This window comes from Microcaecilia unicolor, chromosome 3 (assembly GCF_901765095.1).
Source record: "Microcaecilia unicolor chromosome 3, aMicUni1.1, whole genome shotgun sequence".
Lineage (NCBI taxonomy): Eukaryota > Metazoa > Chordata > Amphibia > Gymnophiona > Siphonopidae > Microcaecilia > Microcaecilia unicolor.
Genome location: NC_044033.1, coordinates 529,082,977 through 529,107,997, shown reverse-complemented (window position 1 = coordinate 529,107,997; position 25,021 = coordinate 529,082,977). Strand labels below are relative to the sequence as shown.

The 25,021-nt window shown below is 40.9% G+C and overlaps 1 protein-coding gene across 2 annotated transcripts in view; it reads left to right on the top strand.

The window, feature by feature from the left end:
* The window catches only part of WASF1 (WASP family member 1), a 576,737-nt gene that overhangs the window by 468,340 nt on the left and 83,376 nt on the right, over positions 1-25,021 (top strand). For both annotated transcript variants that reach the window (XM_030199198.1, XM_030199199.1), the window contains exon 3: positions 24,532-24,666. In XM_030199198.1, the coding sequence (XP_030055058.1) occupies positions 24,532-24,666 (135 nt within the window). The remainder of the gene's footprint in view (positions 1-24,531; positions 24,667-25,021) is intronic.

Sequence of the window (25,021 nt, the reverse complement as noted above, 5' to 3'; positions counted from 1 at the left end):
AACCCTTCAAAATTCTATAGTATATATGTTAGTGTTTTGGATTCCCTGCTTACTTGGATTCTGTCAGACCAATTTTCTTTAAAACATCTAGGGAAAAGTTTGATGGGGTCAATATTTTAAGCATTGTTACCTCTAAGCTCAGCGGGAGTCCTCCAACTGCGCTGCTACCATTAGGGGACGGTGCTTCAATATAGTGTGTTCAATTGCTAGGGACAGGCAGGTTCCCTGGTGTCCTGCACAGCTTGCTTGTCCCTCACTATTGACAATGTGATATTGAAACAGCACCACTTAAATCCTTGAGGCCAGATAGCCACTGATATTCAACAGCAGTTAACCAAGCAATACCTCTCAACATCAGTACTATCCATTCATTTTGGAACCAGGCTGGACAGGTGCATTACAGGGAGGGAGCTGGGGAGAAGCTGGAAGTTAAGTAGGTACCAGCAGTATTCAGTACCAGGGGGGCATATAAAGGACTCCTCAAAAAACAGCCCTAACTATGCCCTCTTAGCTATGTGGGCGTTGGGCACTGAATATCAGCTGGCAGCCGCATAACTTACAGCAGGTGCAACCCGGTAAGCATGCAGGGGGCGCCAACCTCTGGAGGGAACCACAGGCCATGCTTACTGCTGCCAGCAATTCACAGTTCCAGCTGCGTTTCCCCCCTCCCCCCCCCCGAGCCCCACCTGCCTGCCCTTAGCTCCCGAGATGGCCCCCCCCTTTTTTTTCCTGCTGCCCTGCGTGTAAATCTTTTACCTCAAAGTCAAAGCGGTGGTAGCAGTGGAAGAAGCAAGCTCGCCTCAAGCCTTTCCTTCCCTCAAAGTGTCCTGCCTTCCTCTGATGTAGTTTTCTATATTCTTCAAGAATGAATGGAGAGGAGAATTGCTGAACATGGATGGATGGAGGGGAGGGCAGGGGTGAGAGGAAAGTTGCTGGACATGGATGGATGGAGGGGAGGGCAAGGGAGAGAGGAGAATTGCTGGAGAGATGGAGAGGAGAGCAGGGGAGAGGAAAATCGTTGGACATGGATGGAAGGGGAGAGAGGAGAATTGTTGGATAGTTGGAGAGCAGAGGAGAGAGGAGAATTGCTGGACATGGACGGATGGAGGGCAGGGAGTGAGGAAAATTGCTGGACAAGGATGGAGGGAAGGGCAGGGGAGAGAGGAGAATTGCTGGACATGGATGGCAGGGATGAGAGGAGAATCGCTGGACATGAATGGGAGGGGTGATGACTGAGGGAAATATGATAGAGGTTCATAAAATACTGATTGGAGTGGAACAGGTAGGTGTGAATCGCTTGTTTACTCTTTCCAAAAACAGGGGGCATGCAAAGAAGCTACTAAGTAGTAAATTTAAGGTGAATTGTAGAAAATATGTCTTGGAGTGGAGGAGTAGCCTAGTGGTTAGTGCAGTGGAACATTGAACGTTGCTACTATTTGAGATCCTGTTGCTACTGTTTGAGATTCCACACAGAATGTTGCTAGTGGAGGAGTAGCCTAGTGGTTAGTGCAGTGGACTTTGATCCTGGGGAACTGAGTTTGATTCCCACTGTAGCTCCTTGTGACTCTGGGCAAGTCACTTAACCCTCCATTGCCCCTGGTACAAAATAAGTACCTGAATATATGTAAACCGCTTTGAATGTAGTTGCAAAAACCTCAGAAAGGCAGTATATCAAGTCCCATTTCCTTTCCCTTCACTCAACTAGTAATTAAACTCTGGAATTCATTGCAAGAGAAAGTGGTAAAAGCAGTTAACTTAGCAGGGTTTAAAAAAGGTTTCTAAAAGAAAAGTCCATAAGCCATTATTAAGATAGGAAAATCCACTACATATTCTAGGATAAGCAGCATAAATTCTGTTTTGCTGTTCTGGAATCTTGCCAGGTACTTGTGATCTGGATTGGCCACTGTTAGCAACAGAATACTGTGTTTGATGGACCTTCGTTTTGTGCCAATATGGCAATACTTATGTTCTTATGTCTAGAATTGAAAATCACCCCAAATCTTTAGATCTCAACTCAAACTGAAGGATTTCTCCAGAGGATAGATTAATGTTAACTAATGAAACCTTCTGTATACCTCCGAACCAAAGCAATTTTGGTTTCTGCTTACTTAGTTTAAGGAAATTAAACTTTGTTCAATTTTCCACCGTATCTTTATAATTCCTTTCTTTAAGAAGAGTCTCTTGTAGAGTTTTCTATTCAGGGCATAACACAAATATATCATCTTCATAGGTAAGTGAATACATGTCTAAAAATCAGCCAAATATTTATTTATTTATTGCATTTGTATCCCACATTTTCCCACCTCTTTGCAGGCTCAATGTGGCTTACAATACATCATGAATAGTGGAAACATTTAAGAAAATATATGTTTAGCATACAGAAGGATCTTGATAACATGATAATGATAAGACATATTAGTAGTTTAACAAGCATAAATTATAAGGCAGTTCTGGGTATTTGTATAAGAGTTCATATTTGTTGATCTTTGTGGTATGCCTTGTTAAAGAGATGGGTCTTCAGTAGTTTGCGGAAGTTAGTTAGTTCATAGAGCATTTTTAAGTTGTGCGGCAGCGCATTCCAGAATTGTGTGCTCAAGTAGGAAAAGGTTGATGCATGCATTAGTTTGTATTTTAGACCTTTACAGTTGGGGAAGTGAAGATTAAGGAATGTACGGGATGATATTTTTGTATTCCTGGGTGGTAAGTCTATCAGGTCTGACATGTATGCCGGGGCGTGTCCGTGAATGATTTTGTGAACTAGGGTGCATATTTTGAACGCGATGCGTTCTTTGAGTGGGAGCCAGTATAGCTTTTCTCATAGGGGTTTAGCACTTTCATATTTTGATTTGCCGAATATGAGTCTAGCTACAGTATTCTGAGCTGTCTGAAGTTTCTTGATTATTTGCTCTTTGCAGCCAGTGTAAAGTGCATTGCAGTAATCTAGATGACTGAGTACCATTGATTGTACCAGATTGCGGAAGACAGTCCTTGGGAAGAAAGGTCTTACTCTTTTTAATTTCCACATTGAGTGGAACATCTTCTTGGTTGTGTTTTTCGCGTGACTCTCAGGTGTCGATCAATGGTGACTAAGAATTTTCAGGGTGTCCGAAATTGGAAGATTCAATTTTGGTGTGTTAATGGTGGTGAATTTGTTGTTGTTGTGTTGCGAGGTGAATATTAGGCACTGGTTTTTTTCTGCATTGAGTTTCAGTTGAAATGCGGTCCGCCCATGTGTGCATGATGTGTAGGCTTTGGTTGATGTCATTGGAAATGTCCTTTAAATCTTGTTTAAATGGGATGTAGATCGTTACATCGTCTGCGTATATGTATGGGTTAAGGTTTTGGTTTGATAGTAGTTTCGCCAAGGGTATCATCTTTAAGTTGAATAAGGTCGGTGAGAGGCGGGATCCCTGTGGAACTCCACATTCAGTTATCCATGTAGCTGATGTAATCGAATTAGATGTCACTTGGTATGATCGTGTGGTTAGGAATCCCTTGAACCAACTGAGAACGTTGCCTCCAATTCCGAAGTAGTATTCCGTGATCAACCATGTCGAAGGCGCTAGACATATGGAATTGTAGAAGTAGTATGTTCTTGCCAGTTGCAATCATTTGTTTAAATTTATTCATAAGAGTAACTAGTACCGTTTCCATACTGTGGTTAGACCGGAATCCTGACTGGGAGTCGTGTAATATTGAAAATTTGTTTAAATAGTTTGTGAGTTGTTTGGTTACCATACCTTCCGTAAGTTTGGTTATTGAAGGAATGGATGCTACTGACCTGTAGTTGGTTAGTTCACTAGCGCTCTTCTTTGCGTCTTTGGGTATAGGGGTGAGTAGAATGTTTCCTTTCTCCTTTGGGAATAGTCCATTTTGTAACTTATAGTTCACATGATTCGTGAGGTCTGTTAAAAATTGTTGAGGGGCTGATGTCATAAGGTTGTTTGGGCATATGTCTAATTTGCAATGAGATTTTGCGAATCTTTTGAGCGTTTGGGAGATAAGATCTTCCAATAATATCTCGAAGTTGGTCCAGATTCTGTCTGCTGGGTATACACCAGGGTCTGGATCTAGACAGTCAAGGAATGCGGTGTGATCGGTGGTGCTGACTGGTATTTTAAGTCGCAATTGTATGATTTTCTCATTGAAGTATTTCGCGAGTTTATCTGCTCCTGGTGTATCTTTGCTGTTGGTTGTGATTGGTGTGATATCTAGTAGTTTATTCACGAGTTGGAAGAGTTTATGTGTGTCTTTGTAGTTCGGTCCAATTTCAGTTTTGTAAAATAATCTTTTAGTTTGTCTTATGGTATATTTATATTTTCTTTGAAGTTGTTTCCAGGCGTTAAGTGTGAGGTCGTCTTTCTTCTTAATCCATGCACGTTCTAATCTTCTAACTTGTGTTTTAAGTTTTTTTTCAGTTCATCATTGAACCATGGTGTTGAATTCTGCCTGTGTGAGGTTCTGGTTTGAGTTGGGGCAATGTTGTCTAATATTGTTCTGCATCTATCGTCCCATTGTAGGAGGAATTGGTTTGTGTCTGTCTTTATTGTCCATCCGTCGTGGTAGATCTGTTGCCAGAACATTGCCGGGTCTATTTTTCCTCTCGTGGTGTAGGTTTTTCGTTCTTGTTTTTTAATTGTATCTTTCGTTCGCCATTGGAGGGAGATGTATGCCTTTATAGTGGTCTGACCATGGTGCAGGTATCCATCTTGTATCTGTTAGTTTAAGGTTTGAGTCTGTATCGAATTTATATGTGAAAATGTCTAGTGTGAGTTGGTTGTGTATTTGGTACGTGGAGATCCCATAGTTGTAGGAATTCTTTGCATTCTTGGGCCCTTGTTAAGATGAGATCTTCAAGGTGCAGATTGATATCGCCTATTATGATAAGGTTTGAGTAGAGACAAATGTGTTCAAGATGAAGTCCATTAAGTGTGTTTGGGAGTCTTGCCAGTTGCCTGGCAGTCTGTAGAATAGGATTGCGTTAAGGTGTTCCTGTAAGTTTGGGTGATTGATTCTTACCGAGGCAATTTCAAGTTGTGGTAGAATGGATTCAGCTGTGGTTGTGATGGTGAACTCAGATTTGCATATTATGGCTATTCCACCTCCTCTTTTTCTGTTTCTTGTCCAGTGGGTAATTTTGTATCCTGGTGGGCATAGATCTAGGATTATGGGATCTTTATGGTCGTTGATCCAGGTTTCGGTGATGAATAAGAGGTCAAGGTTGTCTGTGGTGATCCAGTCTGTTATAATCTCTGTTTTATTTACTACTGATCTGGCGTTTACATACCCCAGTTGGATTGAATAGCAAGGTTCGGTGTCGGCCGTAGATGTGTTGATTTTTATTAGTTGCCTGCTTTCTTGATAAAAAGTTGTGGGGACAGGGGAGAGCCCTGTGGAAGCCCACAAAATGATAACCAACTCTTTCATTCTTCTCCATTTTTAATGGCACTATATGTAAAATTTGTCAAAATAGCAGCAAACCAGTCAAACACTCTGCCTGTAATACCCATTTCACTTAACCAATTGGTCCATGGCATCAAACGCTACTGAAATGTCAAATTGTAATGAAATGACTCTCTTTCCTGCTGCTAATAATTGCTTTACCTCTGTCACTGAAGTAATAAGTAAAGATTCCACGTTACAGGATGGACAAAACCCATGTTGAAATTTATGTAAACAGATACATGACTGAAGTTAATCTGGAAATTGTAAATTTACTATACACTCCAAAAGTTTAGCAATCCAGGGGATGCCAGCTACAGGTCTGTAATTATTTACTACTGTCAAGTCTGCTCCTATGTCCTCTGCCAATAATCTTGAATTTTTGAGCATGCCCACCACACAGTATTAAAGGTACCCCTCTAGCAACAATCCCTCCAAAACTGATCGGTGCCAGTTTCCAAAATCCATCATAACCTCTCTGGTGTACAGTACCATTGATATTATATCTTGTAGCCATTTTCAGACAAGTCACTAGATACCAAGATCCTAAATAAGCTTTGATAAACATTACTCCACTTTTATTCTGTTGAAATTCCACCTTGATCATGCTCCCATCTTGTCATAAATTTGAGTTTTGGGCTATATTGGGCCGCAATGCTCTGTATAATCTGGAGACCCCACCCCTCCTGCTCCCTCTCTGAAAAGCATGCACTAAATTACTCTCATCCCCCTTAAGTTCCCCCGGTGTCCTATGTTGCATTATCTTTAATTTGGAGGTAGTTGAAATAATCTGTCTGTGCTATACTGTGTTCTTCAACCAAATCATTAAATTGGTTCCTCTACTAATTGGCACGGAGTTTTTAACTAGGCCTGTACCATCTGTCTAGGGAGCAAGTCTCGTAGATGTCGAATGGAGGTGAAGTACCTTCTAATTAAAAAAAAAAAAAAAGGGTTTTCTATCGCCTCCCAAACATAAAGGGATAGATAGTCAAATGTGTTTTACTGAGCAAGAAAGCCTTCTGCCTGGTTAAACCCTGCTGAACCGGCCAGCCGTTGAGCGGCATTTAACCGTGTAGTGCTGCTGAATATCGTCGTTAACTAGCTATTCCCTAGCCAGTTAAGTTAGGACAGTCCAGGGGCAGAGTTTGGGCAGAGCCACAGCTGGTTAGCAGCAATATTTGGTCTGTGAACTGGCTAAGTAAGTGCATAAAGTTAGGATGGCGAAAAGGTTGCCATGTCGTAACAACAGCTAGTTTATATGTTGTCAGCAGGGATCAAGGGTCACTTTCTTGGAAAACGGTCTCCTTAAACTTAAAAAAAAAACTATTTTACTACTTTTTCCACATAAAGCCTGTTTCATATACACAAAAGAGTACTTTTTTTTTGTTATGAACGATACATTTTATATTTCAGGAAGGCAGAGTCAGTATTAGGCAAGAAGGGTGTTTAAGTATAATTTGTCCTGGTATGTTTATGTTGAGAGTAAGATTTACTAGGATTCCTTATTGCTGGAAAGGGCAGCGTCCAGGCTGTAGAATCATTCATTCTGTAGTGCAGTACTATATTCTACAGTGTAGAGTAAAATAAAATAACAATTTGAAATCCTTAAAAAAAAAAAAAAAACTTTAAAAAAGTACAAAGGGGCTATAAAATACAGGTAATGTATTCCAAAAAAGTGTGAGGACGTTGAAAATGGGACTTTAGAGTTGATAAACCTCATTTGGACATCAAGTTAAATAAAAATGAGATTGATTTAAAAAAAAAAAAAAGTAAAAAATGGCAAAACTGATTATAAAATCTGATTCAGCATGACTGATCCCTATCATCCAGATGTTGAAGGACTTCATCTGTTTGGCATCATCATCAGTGGTTCCTGTCAGAGCATATTGCTAGGAGCGAGCAAGGATACTTTTGGCAGTGGCCATTTCTCCTATGCATCCCAGAAGAAAAAAAATCACTCACCCTTGGCAACTTCTGGAGGGATGTAGTAGTCGCAGAGTCCAAAGTTCACCCATTCTACCAATCCCAGGACGCAAACAGTGGCTTCCTCATGTCTATCTCAGTAGCAGACTATGGACTTTTCTTCCAGGAACTTGTCCAAACCTTTTTAAAACCCAGATACGCTAACCACTGTTATCATATCCTTTGGCAAGGAGTTCAAGAGCTTAATTATTCGTTGAGTGAAAAAAATATTTCCTCTTGGATATTAATTCCATGTACCTTCCTTGAGTGTCCCCTAGTCTTTGTACTTTTGGAACGAGTAAAAAATCGATTTACTTCTACTCGTTCTACACCACTCAGGATTTTGTAGACCTCAATCATATCTCCCCTCATCTGTCTCTTTTCCAAGCTAAAGAGCCCTAACCTCTTTCCGTATATGAGAGGAGTCCCATCCCCTTTTATCATTTTGGTCACTCTTCCTTGAACCTTTCCTAATTCTGATATATGTTTTTTGAGATACGGCGACCAGAACTGAACGTAATACTCAATGCGCACCATGGAGCGATAGAGAGGCATTATAGTATTTTCGGTCTTATTCACCATCCCTTTCCTAATAATAGCATCGTGAGACTCAAAGCTGAGGGGGAGGAATAATAAGGATAAAGCTAAACTGCTTAACAGTTATTTCTGTTCTGCATTCATGGATGAAAGGCCGGGAGTAGGACCACAGAAAACAAATACAAATGGTGATGGGTGTGCGGTAGACTGAGACCAATTCTCAGAAGACTGTGCTCGTGAGGAACTAACTAAACTACAAGTAGACAAAGCGATGGGGCCTGATGGGATACATCTGAGGGTACTCAAGGAGAGGTTCTGGTGGCTCCGCTGTCTGATCTCTTCAAAGCTTCCTTAGAGTCTGGAGTGGTCCCTGAGGACTGGAGAAGGGCAGAGGTGGTCCTTCTACACAAGAGCGGAAATAAGGAGTAGGTTGAGAATTACAAACCTGTCAGTCTGACCTCGGTGGTGAGTAACCTAATGGAAACGCTTCTAAAGCAGAGCATCATGAGGTTTCTAGATCCAAATGGGCTGCAGGAACTGAGGCAGCATGGCTTCACTAGAGGCAGGTCATGTCAGACGAATCTGATAGATTTCTTTGACTGAGTGACCAATCAGTTGGCCATGGCATGGACGCTGGATGTGGTGTAGTTGGATTTTAGCAAAGCATTTCACATGATTCCACAAAGGCAGCTGATAATAAACTGAGTGCTCTCGGTATAGGACATGTGGAGGGGCATAATCGAAAGGGATTCCCAAGTTTTGCTGAGGACGTCCTCGCAAAACGTCCCGGTGGAGGGGCGGGGAAACCCGTATTATCAAAACAAGATGGATGTCCATCTTTCATTTCGATAATACGGATGGGGATGCCAAATCTTGAAATTTAGGTCGTCCTTAAAGATGGTCGTCCCTAGACTTGGTCGTTTCTGATTTTCGCTGATAATGGAAACTAAGGACGCCCATCTCAGAAACGACCAAATGCAAGCCCTTTGATCATGGGAGTAGCCAGCATTTGTAGTGCTCTGGTCCCCCTGACATGCCAGGACACCAACTGGGCACCCTTGGGGGCACTGCAGTGGACTTCAGAAATTGCTCCCAGGAACATAGCTCCCTTACCTTGTGTGCTGAGCCCCCTAAAACCCACTACCCACCACTGTACACCACTACCATAGCCCTTACGGGTGAAGGGGGGCACCTACATGTGGGTACAGTGGGTTTGTGGTGGGTTTTGGAGGGCTCACATTTACCACCACAAGTGTAACAGGTAGGGGGGGATGGGCCTGGGTCTGCCTGCCTGAAATGCACTGCACCCACTAAAACTGCTCCAGGGACCTGCATACTGCTGTGATGGACCTGAGTATGACATTTGAGGCTGGCACAAAATATTTTTAAAGATGTTTTTTTTGAGGGTGGGAGGGGGTTAGTGACCACCAGGGGGGGGGGGGGGGAGTAAGGGGAGGTGATCCCTGATTCTCTCCGGTCGTCGTCTGGTCAGTTCAGGCACCTTTTTGTGGCTTCGTCGTAAGAAAAACAGGACCAGGTAAAGTCGTCAAAGTGCTCGTTAGGGACGCCCATTTTTTTCCATTATGGGTTGAGGATGCCCATGTGTTAGGCATGCCCAAGTCCTGCCTTTGCTACACCTCCAACACGCCCCCGTGAACTTTGGTCGTCCCCGCGACAGAAAGCAATTGGGGATGCCCAAAATCAGCTTTTGATTTTACAGATTTGGGCAACCCTGTGAGAATGACGCCCATCTTCTGATTTGTGCTGAAAGATGGGCGTCCTTCTCTTTCGAAAATAAGCCTGAAAGTGACTGGGTTAAAAACTGGCTGAGTGGGAGGAGACAGAGGATAGTGGAAATAGAGCTTGCTCTGAGGAAAGGGATGTTATCAGTGGTGTACCGTAGGGGTTAGTCTTCGGGCCGGCTCTTTTCAACATCTTTGTGAGTGATATTGCGTATAGGCTATCTGGTGAGGTTTGTCTCTTTGCGGATAATACCAAACTCTGTAACAGGGTGGACATCCCAGAGAGTGTAGATAGCATGAGGAAGGATCTGTCGAAGCTTAAAGAATGGTCCAATAATTGGCAATAAAGATTTAATGCTAAGAAATGCAGGGTCATGCGCTTGGGTTACAAGAATCCGAGGACACAGTACAATATAGGGGGTGAATTGCTTCTGTGTACGAAAGAAGGACTTGGGGGTGATTATGTCTGATGATCTTAAGGGGGCCAAACAGGTAGAAGAGGTGACTGTCAAAGCCAGAAGGATGCTTGGATGCATAAAGAGAGGGATGACCAGCAAGAAAAAAAGAAGTGATAGTGCCCTTGTATAAGTCTCTGGTGAGACCCCATTTAGAGTACTGTGTGCAATTCTGGAGAAAACACGTACGGAAAGATATAAACAGGATGGAGTTGGTCCAGAGGGTGGCTACAAAATTGGTAATTTGTCTCTGTCATAAAACATATAGGGACAGGCTCATGAACCCCAACATATGCACGCTAGAAGAGAGACGGGAGAGAGGGGATATGTTAAAGACATTTAAATACCTCAGTAGCGTTAATGTGCAGAAGGTGAGCCTTTTTCAAATGAAGGAAAACTCTGGAATGAGAGGACGTAGGATGAAGTTAAGAGGAAATAGGCTTAGTAGGAATCTAAGGAAATACTCTTTCACGGAAAGGGTGGTGGATACGTGGAATTGCCTCCCGGTGGAGGTCATGGAGACGAGAACTGTGTCAGAATTTAAGAAAGCGTGTGGCAGGCAGGTGTGATCTCTTGGAAAAAGAGGAGTTAGTGGCTACTGGGAGGGGCAGACTGTACAGGCTCTTTGGCCCTTATTTGCTGTCATGTTTCTATCCTGTTTGTTTTTTTGGCCGCTGCCGTACACTGAGCAGAAGATTTCAGTGTATTATCTACAACAACACCTAGATCTTTTTCTTGAGTTTTGACCCCCAAGGTGGACCCTAGCATCAGGTAACTATGATTCGGTTTATTCTTCCAATTTCATAAGGTCTTCCTGCAATATTTCATAGTCCGCACGTGTTTTAACAACCTTGAATTGTTTTGTGTCATCTGCAAATTTAATCACCTCACTCAACGTTCTGATTTCCATATTATTTATAAATATGTTAAATAGCACCAGTCCCGGTACAGATCCCTGCAGCATTCCACTGTTCACCCTCTTCCATTGAGAGAAATGACTATTTAACCCTACCCTCTGTTTTCTGTCCAAATCCTAATCCAAATCAGAACCTTGCCTCGTATTCCATGACTCTCTGATTTTCTCAGGAGTCTCTCATGAGGAACTTTATGAAAGCTTTCTGAAAATCTAGATACACTACATCAGCTGGCTCACCTTTATCCACATGTTTATTCACATCTTCAAAGAAATGAAGCAAAGTAGTGATTGTCTTTGCCTTCTTTGGACCACCTCTGCTGTTTTTTGCTGTGTTCATACTGCAGTGTCTTCTCCTGTTTTGTTGTTCTGTTGTTAAATTTGCTATGCAGCTGGACTTATTCAGAGCACAGCGTTTCAGAACAAAATCAAATGTACAGAAAACATTGAGAAGGAACTTCTTCAACATGACAGGAAAGAAACTAAGTAGCAAAAAAAGTGGCTAAAAGGTCTCTCAACGTGTAAAGTACACAACTAAAACATACAGAGAACCACACAGATCCACGACATTGAGGGGAAAAAAGGACCTCAGACAGCGCAAGAAGTTTTAACTGCCACTGTGCAATGTGGCTAAACATAACATTTTTAGCTTGAACTCAATTACTGGTTCAGAAACCCCCAAACAAAAAACTTTAATGGTATACTTATTTCTATTTTTTTTAATCTTTTTCCTTTTATATGATATATTTTTCATTGTCCACAATTGTTAAAGCATCGTGAGGTACTTTATCTGAAATGGAAGTTCTTGACAGTCACCCACGTCACCAAACACGCTTCATTGGAGGATTTTCTGCATTTTATTGCAAAGCCATCGCTAGAGTCTCATTTCATCTAGTGCTTCCGTTTCAGATAAATGTCTCATGATGCTTTTAAGTATGAAGGATGAAGACAGAGATATTGCTACTTATAGAAGCCAGTGAAAGGAAAGAGAGAGATTTTTTTTCTTTATAGTATAGATGGTCAACAGATTATTAAGGAGATATTAATAGAAGGACCACAGGTAAGAGCAGATTAGAATCTATGTATCAAACCAAAACAATAATCCAAATATTCAAAACTTAGCTGTCTAGCAGCACGCCAAAGCAAAAGTGTTCTCTTTTCAGGATTTACCAAGTCTCTACAGAGCTGCCCCACCTTTAAAGGCACACAGACCTAACCATCTTCCGAAGACTTCTGAAAACAGACCTTTTCAAGAAGGCCTACCACAAACATCCAGCTTAAATACTAAATACTAACATTATACACGATCTATACAAATGCGAACTTCTATCACTTGACTGTTCAACCTCTTTGCTATTAATGATCAAACACTACCTCTCTATCCTTATGCTCAACAGAACTTCTCAATAGACGATGAACTAATGTCTGTTACAATCTAACCTATTACTCAGGAATCTTCTTGCACTACCACAATTTATTCTTTACCATATATGTATCACATGGTATATATATATATATATATTATATATTACTGGGGATAAATATTTAAACTAGAAGAACAGATCCCAAAACTATATCACAAAAAAACATTCTTCCTTTAAAATATTTAATTTCTTTCATTACAATACATATATCACATAAAACCACTTATACTGTGTAAGTTCCGGAACTTGCCCAGTCACACCCTTCACTTCACCACCCATTCACTTAAACCTTGTGTGGGCACATTTCTATATATCCATAATCTGTGTACATGCTTCCCAATTGTTGTTTCCTCAATTTCAAATCTTCCACTTGTGTCTTAGATATCGTCCTTAAAGGTTCAAATTATAGTCCTTATAAATCATAAAAATCTTCTAAATCACATCAAGCAGGAGCACAGTGTTCACAACAAAGTCTCTCCAGCACTCTTCTTGGAGTAGTGTTAGTTCAGCAGAGTGAATCAGTGCAGTGTGTCAAGGGCTTCCTGGAATTTACATACTGTTTCCAGACTTTAAGCACCTTCTAACTCTTCACACCTTCTCTCTTTTGTTCCTCGATGCGAGACCGCATTTCGAACACTCCTTCTTCAAGGAACATTTCCCTTAGGAATCATGAGTCCAGCACAGGACCCTCTGTGAGCGTCTCAGCAACTTAAATGAGGAACAAAAGAGAGAAGGTGTGAAGAGTTAGAAGGTGCTTAAAGTCTGGAAACAGTATGTAAATTCCATGTACACAGATTATGGATATATAGAAATGTGCCCACACAAGGTTTAAGTGAATGGGTGGTGAAGTGAAGGGTGTGACTGGGCAAGTTCCGGAACTTACACAGTATAAGTGGTTTTATATGATATATGTATTGTAATAAAAGAAATTAAATATTTTAAAGGAAGAACGTTTTTTTGTGATATATATATATATATATATATATATATATATATATATATATATATATATATATCACGATTTATTCCATATACACTATGTCCCATATATGCTACCATGCATGTATACACCATGAATATTACCATGTATGTATGCTCCTTAATGCAATACCAATTGTAATTCTGTTAACCGGAAATGGCAACCGCCATTACGGCAAATGTACAGTAAGCCACATTGAGCCTGCAAATAGGTGGGAAAATGTGGGATACAAATGCTACAAATAAATAAATAAATACATAAAATTAGTCACCAGGTACAATGGAACCAAATTGATTAGATTAAAACATAGACAGCACTGCAGTAGAATGAAGGTACGAAACGCAGTTTTGGTAATAAAAGCATCCTTAAAACAATCCTTTATAATAATTTGCACCTCTGTCTGGATGCCTGGGTTCATAACACACTTCCCATTGGTCCGCCCTGGTGATGACATCAGAGGGAGGATCAGTGAGAGGGAAGGGAAGCCAGCACCAGCCAGCCACAGAACGTTGGAGGTGAGTAGAGAATTATCCCCCTTCCTTCCCCTGTCCTCCCTCCAAGTTCCAGGCCCCCCTCCTCCCCCTCTCCGAGTTCCATGCCCCCTCCCCTTCAAGTTGTAGGACGCCCCCCTCCCCTTCAAATTGCAGGACGCCCCCTTCCCTCCCTTCGAGTTCCATGCCCCCCCTCTCCTCCGAGTTCCAGACCCCCGCGCCTTCCACCCTCTCTCTCCCCTCTGAGTGCAAGCACGACCTGTCCTCCGACAGCCCCTCACCTTCCTGCGTGCCGGCTCTAATTTAAAAATTCTTACCTCGGAGTCCGGCGTCAGCATTGAAGGCTTCAGACTGCCTTCCCAGCTGTCTCAGCTCTGCCTCTGGTCCTACCCTCATTTCCTGTTTCCGGAAGGGCGGGAACAGAGGCAGTGCTGAGACAGATGGGAAGGCAGTCTGAAGCGCCGCTCACCTTCAGTGCTGACGCCGGACCCCGAGGTAAGAATTTTTAAATTAGAGCTGGCACGCGGGAAGGCGAGGGGCTGCCGGAGGACAGGTCGTGCTTGCACTTGGAGGGGACAGAGATCGAGAGAGGGAGGCGCGGGGGTGTTGAACTCAGAGGGAGGGAGGGGGCGTCCTGCAACTTGAAGGGGAGGGGGGGCGTCCTGCAACTCGAAGGGGAGGGGGTCCTGCAAGTCGAAAGGGAGGACGGGGGGGGGGGGGGGGGGGGGGGGGCAATTGTCTACTCACCTCCGCTGGCTGGTGCTGGCTTCCCTTCCCTATCACTTCCCATTGGTACGCCTTCTGACGTCATCACCAGGGCGGACCAATGGGAAGTGTGTTACGAACCCAGGCATCCAGACGGAGGTGCAAATTATTATATAGGATAAGCAGTTCTGTCCAACATCACCCTTAGTTCCCCCATCCTGGATTTGGTAAATCTTCTTCAGTCTTTTGCCATTTGTGGGACACAGACCATAGAAGTCCGTCTAGCTTTAACTTTAGTTCCTGCTACATCTACTCTTGCCCAACATAACACCTCAACAGCTATGTTACATTTCTATCAACTTTCTATTTAGGCACCCCCTGTGTCTATCCCATGCATTTTTGAATTTGTTCACTGTTTTTGATTCTTATCACCTCTCCTGGAAGGGCATTCCAGGGATCCACTATCCTCTCTCTGAAAAAAGTATTTCCTGACCTTACTCCTAAGTCTCCCTCTCTTCAACTTCCATTCATGTCCTCTAGTTATACTGCCCCTATCTCTGGAAGAAATTTGTTTGTATATTAATAGTTTTCAAGCACAAACCCTGTACCATTTTTGTTGCCTTCCTCTGAACTGCCTCAAATCTTTTTATGTCCTTGAAGAGATGCGGCCTCCAAAACTGGACACAATACTCAAGTGGGGCCTCACCAACAACTTGTACAGGGGCATGAACAACTCTTCTGCTGCTGGTTATGCCTCTCTATGCAGCCTAGCTTGATTGATTTCTTTCTTTCCTTCCTTCCTTCCCTCCCACCTATTGGTAGGTTCAATGTGGCTTACAGGAGTCTGGAGTAAATTGGTTATAATTTACATAGAACAATGAGATTAACAGGCTGTATGTGTTTTATAGTTGCCTCAGATAAGCATGTTAAGTGTTTGGGATGATTTGGGTGACGGAAGCTTAGTTCAGTTCTGTCATTTGTCATATTCATGCAGTGTTATCCGGTAATCTGGTTGGTTAGCAACCACATTGTCACATTGTTTTCTGCCTTGACATCCTTGGACGCTGTCACCCCTAGGTCTTATCTATGCATGTCAGTCTCTCACTCCCTAGCTGATACTACGGATGTCTGCACCCCAACTGCATCACTTTGCACTTCTTTTGCATTTTAATTTTAGCAACCAAACATTCAACCATTCTTCAAATTTTTGTACATCTTGTCTCATGTTATCCACTCCCTCTGGGGAATCCACTCTGTTGTAATTTTTCATGTCACTTGCAAAAAAGGCAAACTTTTCCTTCTAATCAACTAATCAACTTCCGTAACCTACTGAAGATCCATCTCTTTAACAAGGCATACCACAAAGATCAACAAATGTGAACCCTCCACATATATCCAGTATTGTCTTGTAATATTAGCTTGTGATACAAACCTCATGCTTTTTTATTATCATGTTTATCCAAGATCCTTTCTATAATACTAAATTTCTATTTTATTATATACTTCCACACCTGGAGTATTGTGTTCAGTACTGGTCTCCGTATCTCAAAAAAGATATAGTAGAATTGGAAAAGGTACAGCGAAGGGCGACGAAAATGATAGTGGGGATGGGACGACTTTCCTACGAAGAGAGGCTGAGAAGGCTAGGGCTTTTCAGCTTGGAGAAGAGACGGCTGAGGGGAGATATGATAGAAGTGTATAAAATAATGAGTGGAATGGATCGGGTGGATGTGAAGCGACTGTTCACGCTATCCAAAAATACTAGGACTAGAGGGCATGAGTTGAAGCTACAGTGTGGTAAATTTAAAACGAATCGGAGAAAATTTTTCTTCACCCAACGTGTAATTAGACTCTGGAATTCGTTGCCGGAGAACGTGGTACGGGCGGTTAGCTTGACGGAGTTTAAAAAGGGGTTAGATAGATTCCTAAAGGACAAGTCCATAGACCGCTATTAAATGGACTTGGAAAAATTCCGCATTTTTAGGTATAACTTGTCTGGAATGTTTTTACGTTTGGGGAGCGTGCCAGGTGCCCTTGACCTGGATTGGCCACTGTCGGTGACAGGATGCTGGGCTAGATGGACCTTTGGTCTTTCCCAGTATGGCACTACTTATGTACTTATGTACTTATGTACTATTCATGATGTATTGTTAGCCACATTGAGCCTGCAAAGAGGTGGGAAAATGTGGGATACAAATGCAATAAATAAATAAATAAACTCTTCAGCAGTGTTGCTCACAAATAATGTTGAATAGAAGCAGCCCCAGTACAGATCCCTGAGGCACTCCACTACTTACTTTTCTATCCTCTGAGTAAACCCTCACTGTCGGAGTCAACTAGTTCCCAATCCAGTTCACCATTTTATATCCTAACTTTAGCCCTCTGAGTTTCCATGACCTTACTTGAAATCTAAGTAGACTTCATCTAGCGCATGTCTACTATCTAATTCTCTTGTCACTCAGTCAAAGAAATCTATCAGATTTGTTTGGCACAATTTTTCCTTGGTGAAAAGATAGACGAAGTGGCAGCAATTGTAACACTGGTGCTCTTTCCCCCACACAATGTTAGGATACTTTGCCCATGTGAACTTACAACAGAGCATGAAATGCAAATGAAACAATGCAAAAAAAAATGTTAAAGGACCTAGAAAATGAATTTGTAAGTGTGCTGCCTCTAGATAATGCAGTAGTGTGGGAATAGCTTTCATCTCCGTTTTTATTATCTTTACTAATTTTTATTTAACGTAATTACTTCATTTTAAGTTTACTACCTAATGGAAAATGACATAAAATGTACCAAACACCATTGTGATTTCTCTGTTGTATATCCCATAGAGCATACTCAGACTAAGGGGCCCTTTTTACTAAAGGGTTGGCGTGTGCCAATCCGTAACTACTGCTAGGCTACCACAGAGGCCTGGCAGTAATTTCTCCTCCAGTGTGCGCCATTCCGGCACTACAAAAATGTATTCCCGTATCTTTACGTCTGTGTTAGCTTGGGATACGGCAAGTGCTCCCCACCCTGAAATGACCGTTCAACAAGTGCAAACTTACCGCATGGCTGTTTCTTTTTTCAGCCTTTGTTCCCTTTTGCGGTAAAAGAGGCCTTGGCATGCGGCAAAAAAAATGCACTGCTGCTAGCACAGGGCCATTTTTACCACAGCTTGGATCAATTTTCCTTTGAGACCTTGTCAGAAATTCTGGGGGTTAAGATTGATAGTTCTCTTACTATGAAAAACGACATAAATTTAGTTGTTAAGAAATCTTTTTATCTACTTAAAAACCTTTGTACCATCATAAAGTAGTTTCAGCTGGCATCCAGGCTTATAATACAAACTTTGATCTTGTCAAGAATGGACTGTTACTATATTGTTTTTTCTGGTTGAACTAAACCTTCCATAAGGTGTTTACAAGTAGTTCAAAATATTGGGATCTAATTGATCTACTCATTAGGTAGGTTTGATTCAGTGACTACTTTTGCCTTAGAACTGCACTGGGTCCCAGTGTAGGCCAGGGTTCAATTCAAATTAGGTATCATGGTTTTTAAAATTTTATATAGAGAAGCTCCACCATATATGGTCAAATTGGTTCACTTACTATCGGGTCATAAATCTTGTGAATTGTGCGATTTAGCATTATTACACTATTCTGTGAAAATGATCAAGTCTGTAAAACTTTTGTCATCTTCATTTTCATATCGAGCTGTTTCTATTTGGAACTCTGTAGAGTTAGAGATTACAGCAAATAGAAACTAGGTTTTAGAAAGATTTTGTTTTTTGAAAATATGTTGTATCTAATGTAAAGTGAGTTAAAGTTGACTATTTGTGATTATATAATTTTTTTGTAATGTTTGAACAAGTTGTTAATTTATTGATGGTTAATAGTCCACAGTGAACTACACAGGTGTCTGCGAGCTGTAAGTTAAATGAATTAATTGTTTTGGTCTTCACTGAGGAAGATGTGGGGGAGATACCTATACCAGAAATGGTATTTAATGGTTTAGAGGAACCAAAACAAATCTCTGTAAACCAGGAAGATGTAATGGGGCAATTTGACAAACTAATTAGGGGTGGGCAACCACAGTCCTCGAAGACTGCAATTCAGTTGAGTTTTCAAGATTTCTACAATGAATATGCATGAGTCAAAAAAAGATATAGTGGAATTAGAAAAGGTGCAGAGAAGGGCGATGAAAATGATAAAGGGGATGGGATGACTTCCCTATGAGGAAAGGCTAAAGCGGCTAGGGCTCTTCAGCTTGGAGAAAAAGCGGCTGAGGGGAGATATGTTAGAGGTCTATAAAATAATGAGTGGAGTTGAATGGGTAGATATGAAGCGTCTGTTTACGTTTTCCAAAAATACTAGGACTAGGGGGCATGCAATGAAGCTACAAAGTAGTAAATTTAAGACAAATCAGAGAGAGCTTTTATTCGCTCAACGTGTAATTAAACTCGGGAATTCATTGCCAGAGAATGTGGTAAAGGCGGTTAGCTTAGTGGAGTCTGAAAAAGATTTGGACGGCTTCCTAAAGGAAAAGTCCATAGACCATTATTAAATGGACGGGGAAAATCCTCTGCTTATTTCTGGGATAAGCAGTTTAAAATGTTTTGTACTTTTTGGAGATCTTGCCAAGTATTTGTGACCTGGATTGGCCAATGTTGGAAACAGGATGGTGGGCTTGATGGACATTTGGTCTTTCCCAGTATGGCAATACTTATATACTTAAGAGTTCTATTTGCATATAATGAAGGAAGTGCATTGAAATCATTCTGATGCATATTCATTGTGGAAATCTTGACAACTCGACTGGGTTGTGGCCCTCGAGCTCGAGGACCGTGGTTGCCCTCCCTGAACTAAAGAGTAGAAAATTGTCTGGAGCAGATGGTATACGCCCCAGAGTACTGATTGAACTAAAAAATTAGCCTGAAAATCTGTTATTAAAATCAAGCATGGTACCAGAAGAGTGGAGGGTGGCCATTGTAAGTCCAGTTTTTAAAAAGGGTTCCAGAGGTGATCTGGGAAATTATACACCAATGATCCTGATGTCTTTGCTGGGCAAAATGTTAGATGATTATAAAGAACAAAATTACTGAACATAATGTTATTCCACTCTAATAAAAAAAAATCTAAAACAAAAATTGGAAAATAAGGCAGTACCTTTTTATTGGACCAACTTAATACTTTTTTTAACTAGCTTTTGTAGACCAAAATCTCTTTCCTTAGATCAGGATAATATACCTTAACAGCAGCATACTGTCCAGATCAGAGAAAGGAGGTATTGGCCTCTGAAAGCTAACTGAAAAATGTGTTATGTTAGTTAAATAAAAAGGTATCACTTTATTGTCCATTATTTTGTTTTATTTTAGTTTGTTAATATTATTATGTGTTTGGAATATGTCAAGTTTTTAAAAATTTACACTTGCTATCTTTATATTTTTCATAATACAAGGTGCCATGTATTACTGTTTTCTCTTTCTCTGGTGTTGCTTTATAAGCAGAATCTGGCTTCTTGGGGGTTCAGTTTAATGTCAGAAGTTCTTAAAACCATAATATATTTTTAAGAATATGAATTGAAGAACATTTGATTTTAATACTTTATATTTCACTGTATATCTTAGATATGCCTAGTTATAGATATGGGTGGAATATAAGTATTTATGTTCGTATTTTTTTCTACATATTTCTGTTTTAAGTATGTTGTTATTTATTCAGTACTTGATGGGGGTCTGTCTGAGTTCTACAAAATCTTTAAAAAAATCCACTGCTGAAAAATAACGAAAGTGTAAAATGAAGGAAGTACAAAGCCTCAACAAGCTGTAGATCAAAACAGATTCACAGAGCTGTAAAGATCAAAATGATCTCATACTCATTCATCATCGGCAAAAAACCTTCCAACTTTTTTTTTTTTTAAGTATGTGTGTGTGTAAATGCTTTAAATCTTCAAAGTCTTCGCATAAGAGTATATCACTTCAATAAAGACATTTTGTTTCAAAATGATGCAGGAGTGGTTTACCATTGCCTTCTCCTGAGGTTTGGAGGGTTAAGTAACTTGCTCAAGGCCACAAGGGGCTGGACGTGCACCAGTAGTATAGGCTAAATCCTCCCATTACTGCTTAATGTGATTTAATAACATAATACGGTAGCATGGAGGGGAATTTTCAATATGATGGCCAAGTCCAATTGTAGATGTCTTGATGAAAACGCATAACATTCTCATCTTGAACATAGCAATTTTCCAACCAGAAAAATGTCTATTTTTTTGTTTTGAAAATTCCTAATTTCCAGATGTTTTTGTGTTCAGTGTATATTTCTTTAGATACCATTAAAAAAAAAAAGAGAGAGTCCAACAATGTCCTAGAGAAAAATGCACAAACAAAAAGCCATTGGGCTGGCTATATGGCACCATTCCTAGTGAACTGGCAACACAGACATCCCAGCAGAGAAGAGGGCAGCTTAGTAGTCAGTGAAGTGGACTTCATATAAAGCCTGCAAATAGGTGGGAAAATGTGGGGTACAAATGCAATAAATAAAATAAAATACAGAGTCCCAGCCTTTAGGAAACTTTGTTGTTTCATAATTCTGAAGAGTTCAGGAAACCAACTTCTGAGCAGTTTCTTGAACACAAAGAAATGATAAAACCACTCTTCCACGACTATGTGACTGCCCTATTTGTTATGCTGGTATTTGATTATGATGGAGCGTAACTTGCATGGAGTGGCAGGTGCAGCTCTGGCTGCCTTACTGGGCACACTAGATGGACCATGCAGATCTTTATCTGTCATCATATACTAAGGCACTCATTTCAAAAGACAAAAACATCTCAAAAGCGGCACAAAGCGCCAGATGGGCTTTTTTCATGGGAAGACATCCAAGTTGCAATTTTCAAAACTCAGATTTGAGAGAGTTTTTCCTGCAGTTCGTCTGAATCACAAGGGGGCATGTTTTGGGCAGGTACAAATCCCACCTTAACACCCTTATTTTGTATTGTGAGCCCTCCGGGAAAACCTAAAAACCTACTGTTCTTAAGTGTACACCACTACAAAAAGCCCTCAGGTCTGCAGGTGTCTCCTGTCTATAGGTGTAGTTGGTATTTTGTGGGTTTTGGAAGGTTCACAATTTCCACCACAAGTAACTAGCTAGAGTGGGATATGGGCTTGACTCCCTTTTTCTACAGTCCAGTGCACTGACCACTAGCCTACTCCTGGGACCTGCTTGCTGCTCTATAGCCATAATATCTGAAGCTGTCACAGAGCATGGTATTTACTGTCACTGTCATATCTTTGGGGGGTGGGAGAGGGTCAATGACCACAGGGGGATTTAGGAGGGGTCATGCCCTAATTTCTCCAATGGTCAGCTGGTCTATTAGGGTACCTTCTTGTGACTTTGTCATAATTGAAACAGGTTCAGATAAAAATGTCCCAATCTTTGCCCTAGATGTTTTTATCTTGTTTCATTATAGTGGGAAAACATCAAAATTCTGGGCCCGCCCAAATCCTGCCCAAAACATGCCCCCTTGTGATTCAGACGAACTGCAGGGAAAACAATCTCAAATCTGAGTTTTGAAAATTGCAACTTGGATGTCTTCCCATGAAAAAAGCCCATCTGGTGCTTTGTGCCATTTTTGAGATGTTTTTGTCTTTTGAAATGAGTGCCTTAGTATATGACGACAGATAAAGATCTGCATGGTCCATCTAGTGTGCCCAGTAAGGCAGCCAGAGCTGCACCTGCCATTCCATGCAAGTTACGCTCCATCATAATCAAATACCAGCATAACAAATAGGGCAGTCACATAGTCGTGGAAGAGTGGTTTTATCATTTCTTTGTGTTCAAGAAACTGCTCAGAAGTTGGTTTCCTGAACTCTTCAGAATTATGAAACAACAAAGTTTCCTAAAGGCTGGGACTCTGTATTTTATTTTATTTATTGCATTTGTACCCCACATTTTCCCACCTATTTGCAGGCTCAATGTGGCTTACATAGTACCGTCAAGGCGTTTGCCCAGTCGGTTGATAAGATACAAGGTTGTATAGTGATCGAATGAGTTATAAGTGGAGGGTCACAAGGGGTGAAGATTGCGTGTTGTCCAGTACGATTATAATCATGCTGTTTTGCTGGGTGAAGAGGTTTACGTGGGGTCGTTGGGGTAGGCCGGTTTGAAGAGGTTGGTTTTTAGTGTTTTCCTGAAGTTCAGGTGGTCGTGCTTTGTTTTCACAGCTTTTGGGAGGCCATTCCATAGTTTTGCGCTTATGTAGGAAAGCCGGATGCGTAAGTTGTTTTGTATTTCAGTCCTTTGCAATTTGGGTAGTGTTGGTTTAGGTTGGATCTTGATGATCTGACTTTGTTTCTTATTGGTAAGTCTATGAGGTCTGTCATGTATCCTGGGACTACGCCGTATATGATTTTGTGGACTAAGGTGCAGATTTTGAAGGTGATCCGTTCTTTGATTGGGAGCCAGTGTAACTTTTCTCGAAGAGGTTTTGCACTTTCGAAGCGTGTTCTGTTGAAAATCAGCCTGGCTGCTGTGTTTTGGGCGGTCTGGAGTTTTTTTATGAGTTGGTCTTTGCAGCCCACATAGATTCTGTTGCAATAATCTGTACAGAAAGATGTCTGTATCAGAAGAATATAAAATCACTAGTAGGATTTAGGGGGACAATCAAAATGTCCATTTATGCTTTGAATGTGGGTGGTGTCAGATGACTCAGTGCTGAGGTAGCATAAAATGCTGAAGAGTTGAGGCATGCAAATGCCTCACCTGAAATGCCGGAATACCATACATTTGTGGTAAATCTTGTGCCCAACAATGAAACTAAATATAAGTAATGTACTACTACTACTACTTATCATTTCTGTAGCGCTACTAGACGTACGCAGCGCTGTACACTTGAACATGAAGAGACAGTCCCTGCTCAACAGAGCTTACAATCTAATTAGGACAGACAAACAGGACAAACAAGAGATAAGGGAATATTACAGTGAGGATGATAAAATAAGGGTTCTGAACAAGGGTTAGGAGTTAAAAGCAGTATCAAAAAGGTGGGCTTTTAGCTTAGATTTGAAGATGGCCAAAGATGGCGCTTGACATACCAGCTCAGGAAGTCTATTCCAGGCATATGGTGCAGCAAGATAAAAGGAACGGAGTCTGGAGTTAGCGGTGGAGGAGAAGGGTGTGAAACAAAATCCTAGAAACCAGTATTCACCACTGCCACATATGAGTGTACATAAGGAGGCACCAGACACTAAAGCTTAGTGTTAATCAAAAAGAGGAAACTCAACCAAACCATGAAGAATGAAATATATAAAAAATATTAATGAAGGAAAAAGACCTCAGAAGTGTCTGTAGAAAGGAACACTTCCCAATATTGATGTCGAAACAGTCTGCGGACTAAAGGAGCTTCTATGCTTAGTGTCACACCAGATTACTCATAATTGATCAAAAAAACCTCCAAAAGAATGCAGTAGTGCATAAACACAAATTTAGTGTTCATTTAATATGTATTAACAAGCACACTTAGCTTTTCTGAAAGCTCGGTGTGCCTGAAGTATTAAGAAATTATTCATATAAAATGTATTGCTGCATCTGTACTCAGGAAATATTGAGAGATACTGACATCTGAGAGAACATTATATACTGCTAGTGGAAATGTTTTGACCTATAGACTTCTTCATGACAAAGGCTGTATTAGGAATATATACTCATTTCTTCAGTAGCATTAAATTGCCAATTGATTAAATCTCTTCAATTTATTACCTTATGTATTAAATAATATAATGTCTGTAATAAAAATGCTGAGTAAAAAAGATAAGTTTCAGATTTAATGATTTTGGGAACATTGATGTGTGAAACTCATTTTACCGCATTTTATATCATAACTTCCTTTTTATGCAGGTAAATATGCTGAGGATATATTTGGGGAGCTTTTTAATGAGGCGCATAGTTTTTCCTTCAGAGTGAATTCTTTACAAGAACGTGTGGATCGTTTGTCAGTCAGCGTTACACAATTAGATCCTAAGGAGGAAGAACGTAAGTCTGATTTGGGGATTTGCTGTATATTAATGATTGCTCTGATTTTATGATACACATGTTGATATATTATATTTTCCATTCACAAACAGGATTGAGTCAGGTGCACAAGTGGGTGATGTCATCTGACAGTATGGGGACAGAAGTGTTCTCCTACAGCTCAGTTTACATACCCTTACTCCCTTAGTAAACTTAATTAACAGCCCATCATTGTGAAAATGCAGGTAGCAGTCCAGCAGTGAGATGGGGGCTATTCAGTCTCTTGCACTGAGTGTCACATGTATAACTATCTCTCATTTGGTAAGAAGCAGTGTTGTATAGTAACTAAGGGGGTCTTTTACAAAGACACGCTAGT